General features: G+C 38.9%; 1 protein-coding gene across 8 annotated transcripts in view; it reads right to left on the bottom strand.

Moving 5' to 3' along the window:
• The window catches only part of EXD3 (exonuclease 3'-5' domain containing 3), a 441427-nt gene that overhangs the window by 234809 nt on the left and 193590 nt on the right, over nt 1-13028 (bottom strand). For all 8 annotated transcript variants that reach the window (XM_074210605.1, XM_074210606.1, XM_074210599.1 and 5 more), the window contains 2 exons: nt 5149-5222; nt 2209-2247 (listed from right to left, as the gene is read on the bottom strand). In XM_074210605.1, coding sequence (XP_074066706.1) covers nt 2209-2247; nt 5149-5222 — 113 coding nt within the window. The remainder of the gene's footprint in view (nt 1-2208; nt 2248-5148; nt 5223-13028) is intronic.

Genomic DNA, 13028 nt, shown 5'->3' on the forward strand with positions numbered 1-13028 from the left:
AGACTCCATATGTGGATCAATGCAATTGAGAAGTCAAGGATGATGTTGGAGTTGGGTGCCTGGGGAACCTGAAGAATAGTGAAGCCCCTTGATAGTACTAGGGAAGTTAGGAAGGGGGTAGGATTTGGGGAAAAAGAAAATGAATTTTGGACACGTTGATTTTGATAATGCCTGGAGAAGATGCATTTCAAAATGTTCAAGAGGCAGCTGGTGATTCAAGACTGCATCTCAGGTCAGGAAAGAAAATAGGGTAGCTATATAGATCTGGAAATTATCTACACAGAGATGCTCCTGGATCCCATAGGAGCTGATGAGATCACCAAATGTGACAGTAGAGAGGATGAAGAGAAGAGGGCCCAGACCCTTGGGATAAAACCTATGGTTAGTGGGGAAATTTAAGGCCACTATAAAGTTTCACAATGAAACCAATCAGTCAGTGTGACTTCATAAAGGAGCAGAGATCATTTTACTTTTGTCTACACAGCCCTTGTCTACACAAGGGAAACAGCTATTTGTGGAATGACTTATTTGTGATCTCAGAAGTTCTGGTGATTGGTTATTATCTTCTTCCTGTAAGGTCAGCATAACAGGTTACATTTGACCCTTGTCAAAGTCGGGGCTAGGATTTATGACAGGGAAGATCCTTGTAGGATTTTTCTTTCTTTCTTTCTTTTTTTTTTTTGGCTAGGCAATGGGGTTAAGTGGCTTGCCCAAGGCCACACAGCTAGGTAATTATTAAATGTCTGAGACCGGATTTGAACCCAGGTATTCCTGACTCCAGGGCCGGTGCTTTATCCACTGTGCCATCTAGCTGCCCCCCCCCTTGTAGGATTTAATAGGGACCTAAGTTGATTAGAAAATTGCCAGAAAGGTACAAATTGTATCACAAGATTTATCAATTGTCTCCTGTAGTCACTCCAAATGAAAACATGTGAAAATGATTTTTTTGGTAACCTTCTTAAAAATAGCACAGAGGACTCTTGATTTCATTTGGGTGTTTGCTGAATGTAATTTAAAAGGAGCTTAGAATATTTCATCTACATTCATCTGGTAACAATGGAAACACAAACTTGAAAGGAAGTATTGCTCTAATCTAGTAAATGTTCTTAACTGATCACTTAGCATTAGTCTTCACAAGTCTGAGTAAATTCAGAGGGAGAGGGAGAGGGGGAGAGAGGGAGAGGGAAAGGGGGAGAGAGGGAGAGGGAGAGGGGGAGGGGGAGGAGGAGGGGGAGGGGGAGGGGGAGAGGGAGAAGGAGAAGGGGGAGGGAGAGGGGGAGAGGGGGAAGGAGAGGGGGAGGGAGAGAGGGAGACAATGTTAGAATCTGCAGGTTGGGAGTAGATGAATATGTCAGACACTATATATAGCAAATAGTTTATTGTACAGAGGCAATCTAGACCTGCAGAAAAGGGTTTCATGAATGTTCTTGCAGAAGCAGGTTAGAATATAATCTTTTATTTACAGCTTTAAACCAATTCAGTTAATAAAAAAATTCATTGAAATAAAAAGCAATGGGGGCGGCTAGGTGGCTCAGTGGATAAAGCGCAGGCCCTGGAGTCAGGAGTACCTGGGTTCAAATCCGGTCTCAGACACTTAATAATTACCTAGCCGTGTGGCCTTGGGCAAGCCACTTAACCCTGTTTGCCTTGCAAAAACCTAAAAAAAGAAATAAAAAAGCAATAATGAAGTTTTGTCAGTTTTTGGACAAAAATTAAAAATTAACTTCAATGTTTTTTAGGCCTGATTCAAATTTCTTCTCCATGTAAGCTATTTGCTAATATCCAGATGGACCAGGGTACATATGCAAAAGGGCTGATTGGTGCCTTTAGATGTGCATTAAAATATGCCTAATCATATTCAAAGCAAATCTGTGTCTTCTTATGGTTTACTCTTTTACATATCTAAGTAGTTTTTAGTTTCCTCTTGCCTTATGTATCTTCATAGTAATAAATATACATTAAAATTTCTGCTTCTATCTATCTATCTATCTATCTATATATACAGTTGCAAAAATGACCAGGATCTTAGGAAGCAGGCAACATTCCTTTACTCTGTTATGGACTTCGGAATCCCCCAAATCTTATTCTTCTATGGCCTCTATTGCCTAACTTAACAGGTTAAAGAGAGTTTATTTCCAGGTTCCAAGCTCAATACTCACAAGAAAGAGTGAGTTAATTAGTTAGAGACAGATAATGCATTAAACTCACCTGAATGTGATCTTCCCAATTCTCCTGGGTCATGCTTTTCTGAAAAGCAATTAAAAGAGAAGTATAATTATTTTCTTAAATAAATCCTCTGGTGTAAAGGCATTAGACATAAAAGGGAAGTCAGTAATTCCACAAGACTACAAGATTCATAATAATTTACTTGAAATAAATTTCCTGACTCATTTTCTTTTCTTTTTCTTTTTTTTTTTTTTTGCAAGGCAAACAGGGTTAAGTGGCTTGCCCAAGGCCACACGGCTAGGTAATTATTAAGTGTCTGAGACCGGATTTGAACCCAGGTACTCCTGACTCCAGGGCTGGTGCTTTATCTACTACACTACCTAGCTGCCCCCCCGACTCATTTTCTAATGTCAACACTCAAATTATAGTGTCATAAAGACAATGTATTTAATTAAAAAATATATAGACACACACATATATACACACACATATATATATGCACACAAAAATTTGCATATATATGTCATACACATAGAGTGAAATTTTTTTTCTTTCATAAGAGTGAAACACAGGAATTTCAGTATCCCATACAACCCTTTCCATCCTCAACCAGGGCTGTTTTGATTACTCTGGGAGGAGGAGGAGAAATTTCAAATTAAAGTTAACACTGGAGTAAGCATGGTACATTTAAAAGAGCTCTGGATTTAGGTACAGAGGACCTGAATTCAAATCCCAGGTTTGCCATTTTAACTTGTGTGAGCCTGACCTGGGACCTCAGTTTCATAAACCATTAAATGAGGTGGTTCAATCATGTGATCTCTGAGGTCACCCTCTAGCTTACTAGCTAAGGAAACAGTTGTTTTTTCACAGGCATTCTATGGTCCTCATTGGGCCTTTTTGCATATTTGTCCAAATGTAACCTGGACTTGATTTTGATAACACAATAAATAAGCTTAAAGATGACAAAATGGTCCTATATTTCTAGGATTTATGTAACATTTATTTTTACTTTTTTTTAACCAAAAGAAAATTGGTTGTGATAATCACACACACACACACACACACACACACACACACACACATACACACATACACACATACACACATACACACACACACACACCCCAAAAAAAATCACTCCCCTATATAAAATGGGTCTCTTGCCTTTTGGTGAGACAACATTTTCACTTGACTCCAATCCAAACCTGCCTGCTACAAGAGATGATAGACATCCACTGGAGAGATTAATACAGTGCTAAAACCCAAACAGCAAGTTTTTAGCATATAAAAAGTGGAAGCAAAATTCATTAAATTGTTTACTTCTTCATATTTTTAAAAATTCTCATAAACATGAAGGAATTCAATCTGTTTTTTTCTTTGCTTCTCACATTCATCAAGGGAAAAATGTAAGTACTTTTTTACACTTTATATATACATACATACACACACACACACACACTTCTACTGTACAAGAGAAGCTGTGAGATGAATGGAGACTCCCTGGGGAGATTTCTAATCCTCTAATTTAAAAAAAGTCACTCACCCTCTAATGTATGTAAAAGATGCCATGTGCCAGAGGATTCAGATGTGGTTTCTAGATGAAAACCATCGGAGGAGACCATAGGATCATAGACATGGAGCTGAAAGGGACCTCAGTGGTCATCTAGTCCAACCCCTACAATTTACAGTTGAGGAATCTGAAGCCCATAGAAGTTAAATGACTTGCCCAAGGTCACATAAACGTCTGTGGTAGGATTTGAACTTAGGTCCTCTGACTTCAGAGCCAAGGTTCATTTTACTGTACCACATCGCCTGCCTCCATCCTTGTCTTGGAAAGGATTCTGAGCTACAGACAAGGAGCACAGGGCTATTAAAAATTCAAACGGGAATATAATGTCCCTCACAGACAATGGGACAATGGTTTGGAGAGCCTTTTCAATAGAACTGTTGGGTTTTCAAGACCTGCCAATTGGCTTGTTGGTGATTTTGTTTGCAAAAAGTGCTGTCAGTTCCTCTTAGTGCTTTTTTCTTTCCCCTAGAAGGTGGAAGAATTATTAGGACCTGGGATGTATTCTCTTCCCCTTACTCAGAGGTCACCGTGATGGGAGCTCTTGTGAGACCCGCTAAGGGAGGGGAGAGCACATACACTGTGGCCCCTCAGACATATCCCTTAGGCCACAGAGCTCCCCTTCATGTGTGCATGTATTAATATTACCAGATTATCCATGCCAAGAAAGCAGGTACCAAGGACATTGCTTAACTCATGGACTGATAAAAGTTGTGGGGTCTTAGAGCTTATGTGGTCAATCGCTCAATTCTATGGAGAGGTTGCTGAAGCCCAGAGGAGTAGAGGGATTTGCCTAAAGTCATACCACTAGGAGCAGCGCCAGGAACTCGAGTCCATGAGAATGGGCAGTGAGAATGGCCCCTGGACTCTCGATATTTCCCTTCTAAGGTGACATGAGACATACACAGTCATGACCATTTTTATTCATTTCACCTATGCAAGTGTTCAACCTTTTGTTCAATCTGAAGGGAGCAGAAGTCCAGATTTGGCTGTGCTGCAGAAAGCAGGACAGAACACCGTCTTTCAATATTTGCACCCTTGAATCCAAGTGGAAAGTGCTATCCCGAATAGCAGGTTACAGGGCAGGCGATGCAAGCTGATGTACATCAGAGGGGAGGGTGTCACAGGATTCCAAAGAAAATTTGGCAGGGCATTAAATGCTTCTGATGGACTGACTAAAGCCACTGATAGAGATACAGGCAAACTGTATTTCTCTTCCATGTTCTTGATGACTTTATCAATCAACCAGTCAGCAAGCATTCATTAAGTGCCTACTATGCCCGGCACTCTCTGTCCAATGGTCAGAAACATTTTAAATTGAATTGCGTTGTATTTCCTTAGAAGTAGACTCCTTCTTTTTTACATAGACAAACCTTCTTAGCAATAAACACCTTGCATGTGCTATGCAGGCATACCTCGACAAACCTCTTGTAGAAGAGGTACCTGAGAGTTCCAAGGTGTCGTTGGTTCATGACATTTGGGCAAAGAGCTGAAACAAAGAGGAAAAAAAAAACATTTTAGCTAACTGACTTCAATTGTTAGTAGATTTAATTGGTATTGGTTTTGCTTTCCTACTTTGGGAGATAGTGCTAGTAAATGGGAAATCATTTTGTCATGAAATAACAGATTCTTGGGCATATCTCCCCCTTTGCCCCAATACTTTAACAACTGTACATTTACTTCTATAACATTCTCCCATATCCTGGTAGTAGCAGCCCTCATTTCCACTGTTTGTTCTTAGCTGATGACTAAGACCATTTCCCTAAAGAGAGATCTATACTTTAAATCTCTTTCTATGGCAGGAAGACAATGACATTCCCTTGGACTCCCTCCTTTAGTCATGGTAAAAAAAGAGGGAAACCTCCTATCCTCTGGTCTTCACTATTCTATGCTCCTTTCATCAGTTGTCCAAGCCTGATCCTGTACAGGGACCTCCTCTTCCATTTTTCCAGTTAGATGCTGTTTCCAAAAGCCCTGACAAGATTCTACCCAGGGGTTCAACCCTAGGGGATGTTGATCTCCTTCTACTCATTCTCAATATTTAGAAATCAACTGATCAAGCAGTCATTTATTAAGCACCTTTTATGGGTCAGACTCTGTGCTAAGCAGTCACTATGTCATACCTTTCCCAGCTTAGTGATTTTGAACCTCAGGTTATCATTGTGAAAACACTATTCTCTCTCTTCCCACACTCCCTTTTTCTCATTCCTCAATATCCTACTTAAACTTTCTCATTCCTTCCTTTGTGCTTTTTAAAAGGTCTACTCCATAGTTAGCAAATATGTCATCCTTGTGATGACAATTTTTGGTCCATGGAGTAAAAGAGGTTTAAGATTCAAGGATAATGCCAAGGTTACAAACCTTGGAGACTGGAACAAAGATGCACCTGTGACAGAAATGGAGGTTTGGAAGAGTAGCCATCATCCTCCTTGACCTAGAAGTAGTTTCTGATGCTGTTGCCCAGTGCCTCATGGATATTCTCTCTTGCCTGGGTTTCCATGACACTACTGAGGCTTTCCTTCTTCTGAATTTTCTCTTGTGTGTTGTCTCTCTAAGTGAAAGTGTGAGATGCTTGAGAGGTTTTATCCCCACTTCTTAGCATAATATCTAGCACATATGTTTAATAAGTGCTTGTTCATTCATTCACATCTATACTCTTCTTGTTCTCCTCCTATCTACCTTGCCATCCCTTACTCTCTTTGGGTTGCTCACCCTTCTTAGCAGATCTCTTAACTCTGCGTATATCCCAAGGCCCTATCTATGATTCTTTCTCTCTCTCTCTGCACCCTTATTTGGTAACTTCATAGGTTCATATGATTTTAATTATATTCTCTTTGTATGTAACTCCCAGAGCTTACCATGAAAGTCTCTCTCTAAGTTTAAGTTCCACTTTACCATTTGCTTATTAGACATGTCCTTTAAACAGATCCAATTCATGTCCAAAAAAGAACTTGATCTCTTTTCCCCTAAAGTCACTCTTTTTTATTTTTTTTCTATTACTTTTGACCATGCTACTATTCTGTTTCTAATCTCCCAGGATTAGAACTCTTGTATTATTGGTTCCTCACTTTCTCTCATTCCATGTACCCAATCAATTGCCAAGTCTTGCTCTTTCTACTTCTATAATATTTCTAACATTTAACTCCTTCTCACTACCCACCCAATCATCATCTTAGGTTAGGTCATACCGGTCTTCTTGCCTTAAGCTTCTGCCTAAGCCAGTCCATTGTTCATAGAGCTGATTTAAGTATAGAATTGACCAAGTAATTCTGCTACTCAGTAAACTTTAGTTGCTTCCTGTTAACTCTAAGATCAAATATAAGCTCTAGTTTGCAAAACCCAATACAACCTGACTCCAAAATACTCCATCCCACCACCCCCTATACATTATACCTGCCTTGGATTTCTTGCTGTTCTTTGTACATAGAAATCCATCTCTTGCCTCCATATTTGCATCTGCTGTTCCCCATGCCTGGAATATACTTCATCTTCGTGGCTATTTTATAGAATTCCTTACTTATATCAAGACTCAATTCAAGTGTCACATTCTACATAAAATCAACTATTAATGTCTTCATTCCTAAGCTACTTTATGTTTATTTTATGAGAGACTATGGCATGGTAAGTAAAGAGCTGGCCAGGAAGATTCCTGGTTCAAGTTCCAACTCTGATATATACCAGTTATATGACCCTAGGCAAGTTACATAACTTCTCTATGTCCTTGGTGACTTTTGAAGACTATATAAATTGCAAAAAGATGCCAGCCTCTTTTGGTGAACGTTGTTTCCTCAAGTGGGAGCTCCCTATACCAGTGAAGTTCCAGGATTCACATCTGTCCTGTTTCTATTGCATATACTTACATTTGTACCATAATTAAGCTCTTGGGAGGCAGGCTATTTCATTTTAGTGCCTCACTAAACTCCTGTTACATTGTAGATACTCAATAATTGCTTGTTTGATTGATGACCCTTTGTCTTCTTTGGAAAGCAGCATGAAGAAGTAAAGAGGATTTTAGACTCAGAGGAACAGGAGTCTTGTATTTTAGTACAAATTTGGTTATAAAATTTTTGGGTAGTCTTGGCCAAGTATTTCTCTCTATCTCTGGGTCTCAATTCCCCCATAAGTAAAAAGAAGGAGGTGGTCTAGATAAGTATCTAAGATCTTTTCCAATAGTGATTATTTTATGACTCCGGCCTAGGAGTTTAGAGATCTGATCTCCTCTGTCCTGACAGCTCTTTCATTATCTTAGTCTTGTAGACAAGGCCTGGACTAGCTATCTTAGACAAGTCATTGCCATGCATGGAATGAGTCAGAGAGGGAAAAATCAGAGTGACTGAATTAAGAGGGTATTTTTGACACAAATATCAAAGAATCAGGGCTAAGAATATGCTAGTAACTAAAGAATGTTCTGTAGGACATAGCATTAAAGTTCTCTGACTTTCAAATGTCCTGCATAAATGTAGTATTGTATATTTATATCCAAATGTAGAGAAAGTCAACTTTCCCTTGATGTCAGACACTTTGCTGGAAGACAACTCTTGGTTATCTTCATATGTGATTTAACTTGAGGGCTCTCCTCATGCTACTCTCTAAGCAAAAAGTAGTTGTCTTTTCATCAGAATTTCAAACTGGAGCCTAGCATCCCTAATGACAAATTATTCCAGAACTTAACCCACTGAACCTAAACCCATTAGTTGGGTATGTGCAAACACTACTTAGGATATCTTTCTCAAGGACAAGTGCTATTGGAATGAGAAAACAAGGGTATTGTACAGTCAGTACAGAAAGCTTTTCTCAAGGCACGTAGCCTCTAAAACAAAGGCAGTCATCTTGGATGCTTGGCATGGGCTACTTCCCACCAGGGTAGGTGACAACAGTAACAAGGAATCCCTCCAAGCTCTTCTGCTGCTACCACAACTAACTGCCTGTGCTGGCTATTGGCCATGCTGAATTGGCAGTGGTTTGGGAGATTGCCACTGTGACAATGCAGTCAGCCCCTAACTAGATTTACTTGTCCAAGGAAGGGAAAAACCATGCCAAACACAGAAAAGCACAACATGAAATTTTCCTGTTTTGGGACAGGATCCTGATAACAGTTGTCAGGTTCATGTCATCTAGATTGCCAAGCAAAAGATGTTGACATGCTGCTTTCCCTTTTTAGGGAGTGAATAGTAAGAGGAAAAGTGTCCACATTGAAAAAGGTAAGATGTAGGTGAGAATAATTTTATAGCCAGTGAGGGGCTACTGCAATTAGAACATTTTCTTTTCTTTAAACCTCAATTTTTCTATGAAATCTTGCAGCTCTAATTTTTCTCATTTATAAGAATATTTATAGTAGCTGGGTATGTAGTCCCTGGTAGATAGCTTGGGCTGGGGAGTTCTGAGTTGCAGAAGGACTAAGTCCAGCACCAGTATGATGAGCCTCCAAAGTTGGGGAGGAAGGGGACACTAAACTGCCTTGGGAAGACTGAGATGGCCCTGGTCAAAAATGGAGCTTGTCAAAGTTTCTGCGCTGATCAGTGGTGGTATTTGGATGCTACACTTCCTGCTTGAGTGAGATAGGGAAACCCTCCTTCCCCAAAAGCGGTACTTACAGTTTAAAAAAATTAAATTAAAATTGATGTATTAACAAGCATTATTAATAACAGCTAGCAATTACATAGGTTTTTGGTGTTTGCAAACTGCTTTACATAATTATATCACTGAATCCTCACAACAAACCTGGGAGCTAGGTGCTATTATTATTGTCATTTTGTAGATGAGGAAATTGAAATTAAGATAGATTCAATGACTTGCTTAGGGTTATACAGCTAATAGATGTTGGAGTCAAGATTCAAATTCAAGTTTTCCTCATCCCAAATCCAGTATTCTACCCACTGCCAGAATGGATGCTGAGATCATAGACTAAATAATTCAGGTGCTCAAGGAGTCTATCAGATGAACTAAGATAATAAGTAAATAAATTCAAGGTATTTTATTTTTAGATTTTTACAAGGCAAATGGGGTTAAGTGGCTTGTCCAAGGCCACACAGCTAGGAAATTATTAAGTGTCTGAGGCCAGATTTGAACCCAGCTACTCCTTACTCCAGGGCCGGTGCTCTATCCACTGCGCCACCTAGCCGCCCCTCAAGGTAATTTTCTAGTGGGAAAGCCCTATTAGCCAAGGCAATCAAGAAAAGTTAGTGTAGGAGAAAGACAAGGACTCTAAGATGCAGAGATAAGGAGGGAGTATATTTTAGGCTTTGGGGGCAACCAGTGCTAAGGCATGAAGACAAATGCTGAAATCTGATGTGAACAATAATAAGAAAGCTAGGTTGGGGCACCATTAAAGTACATGAAAGGAAGTAAAAGACTGAAAGAGAAGGCATGCGATGCAGTAAGACCTGTACTGTTTATTTACAATAAGGCCTGTAAATAAAGCTTAGATAGTTATATGAAGGGTGCACTGGAGAGGAAAGAGATAAGGTAAAGAAGACCATTTAGAAAGATATTGAAAAAATTTTAGAGAAAAAAATAATTTGGGAAGAGGTGATGAGGGTCAATGATGGCTACCTGAAAAGATGCTGTGGATACAGAACCTGTAAGATTTGGCAATTTATAAGATATGGATGAGAGAAAGATAGAGTAGATGACTTTGAGGTTGTGAACCATGGAGGGAGAACAACAAAAAAGCTTAGAAGCAGAGTGAGTTCGGAAGCTGCAAAGAGAATAAGTTCTCTTTTGAAAATACTGAATTTTGAAATGCTTATGGGTTACATCCAGTTGAAGATAGCCATTAGAACTTAGTGATATGAGCCTGGAACCAAGAGAGACACTATGAATTGATATCTAGATTTGGGAATTATCTACATAGAAATGATAATTGAAATCAGCAGCTGACAAGATCACCAAATCATAAAATTGAGAACCTTATAATTTTTTCTCTCTAATTATTTCAAGAATCTGAATCTTGTCTACCCTAAAACTTTAGGGCCAGAGGGCATATTCTCCTATTTTCTTGGTCTCTTGCAAATAAATATTTGTTGATTGGTTTAGAAGACAAAGGGATTGGATAATGTGTTCCCTTCTAGTTTATGAAATCTCTTTCTCTGTCCCCAGGTTGAGAAATCTCATAGTCATTTAGAGGAAGTGATCTTTCATATGTTCACCTAGATAAGAGAAGAGCCAGTTGTAGGAAAATGTTTTGTGGGTAATATAGTTCCCTTCTAAGGAACAGTCAGGACAGGCATATAGTAGAAAGTCCTACATTCCTACCTTTCTGGAAATAGGCTAAAGGAAAGACTGTGGAAGAAAAGAATGAAACCTTTTTCTTCCAAGTCCATTAAAGAAGATATAGTTTTACTACAGAGGAAATAAGTAAGCTAGGTGTTTACCCTGTCCTTACTCATTTTCATTTAGATAGAAGATACATGAGGTCAGCAGAATCAATGCATTACTTAATGCAGCCAGCTCTGAAAGACAATAATTATCACCAGCTGATGAATAAAAGAAATTCTATAGCACCAAATGTCAACTTGGATAAAACCTCCTTCATTAATCACCTCAAAAATACAGAAACATTCCCCAGGTGATAAGTCTATGAATGCAATAATGATGATGATGATGATGATGATGAAAAAGGGCTCCAGCACAGCCCCTCTCACTCCATCTCTGACATTTTATGGTCTTGTTCAAAGAGCTTCAACTTTTATTGTTCAGTAGGAGAAAGTCCCCATTTGTGCTTATATTCATCCTGTTAGCCCTCACAGCATAGATTACTGACTGAGCAACATTTTCAAATATACCAAGAAGGCTCTGAACAAGTTCTTATTTCCAAATTCAGGTTACTAAAATATTGTCATTAATTGTTCACTTTTTCTACAGCTCTATATCTCAACTAACTCACCTGACCAATTTCTAAGAGCATGCTACAACTAGGCAAAAGTCACAATGATTGCCAAGAATCTCTTTGGCAATAAGGGTATGATGTCCCAGCCTGGGAGCTAAGTCTGGGAGAAGAGGTGCTCCTACTTTACCTGAGAAAACCCTCTGGATCCTGTTTAGTCCTCTTCTGCCCTCTGCTGTTTCCTTCTCATCATCCTCTTACCTGAGAAAGATTTCCTCCTGTGTAGGTCTCTTCCAGAGACAAGATCTAGTCCTACACCCTCATTTTACAACAGAAGAAAATGAGGCCCTCAAAAAGTAGTGGATGTGCCCAACTTTACTTAGTTGTTGCAAAACCAAGATTAGAACCCAAGGCTTCCTGATTCCCTAGGTCAGAGATACCATTATGCAATTTTAAATTTTCAAATCAATCACTACTTTCACTTGATAATATTTCGACCAAACATCATATTGTTTGAACCCTAGATATTAGAAATGGAAAGGACTTTAGAGATCAAGTTCCACATATTTTCTTCCCTTTTTGTCTCTTCATTCTCCACTGCCCACAGGATCAAGGTCAAATTCAAGATTCTCCATAATTGGTCCTCAAACTAACTCTACAACTTAACCTCACACTACTTCCCAAAATAAATCCTTTTCTCCATTCAAATCAATCTCTTCATTGTCCCTTAAACACATTAGACTTACTCAGGTCTTCATCTCTGTCTACATTGATTTCCCAGTTGAAAATAAAGACTCTGCTAATGTTCACCTATCCAAATCCTGTCCCTCAGAGTCCAAATCAAATCTATGAAGCCTACCCTGTTTAGGCCAGCACCAGTGATCTTCTGAGTTCCTTGGCACATGTGGACTTAACAAGCTAATATCAATAATAATTGCTTAATGTATACAAAATACTTTACTGGCAAAAATCCTTTGAGGATTTGACTTAAAGAAGGGGAAATATACACATATAATTGGGTAGAGAAATCTATCTTACTCTTAAGGGAAATAAAAGGTAAAAGGGATATGAAAAAAGAGTGAGGGCTGATAGAAGGGAGGGTGGATTTGGGGAGTAGGTAGTCAGAAGCAAAACACTTTTGGGGAGGGACAAGGTGAAAGGCGAGAGAGAGGAGAAATGGGAAAAATAGGATGTGGGAAATACAGTAAGTGATCATGATTGTGAAAATTTTTATAGCAAGTTTTCTCTGATAAAGGCCTCATTTCTCAACTATATATGTAGAACTGAATCAAATTTATAAGAATATAAATCATTCCCCAATCAATAAACGGTCAAAGGATAGGAATGGACAATTTTCAAAAGAAGAAATCAAAGCTATCTACAGTTATGAAAAAATTAAAATATATTGATTAGAGAAATACAAATTAAAACAACTCTGGGGTACTGCCTTAAACCTATCAGATTGACTAG

The sequence above is a fragment of the Macrotis lagotis genome, chromosome 1 (genome assembly GCF_037893015.1).
Source record: "Macrotis lagotis isolate mMagLag1 chromosome 1, bilby.v1.9.chrom.fasta, whole genome shotgun sequence".
NCBI lineage: Eukaryota > Metazoa > Chordata > Mammalia > Peramelemorphia > Peramelidae > Macrotis > Macrotis lagotis.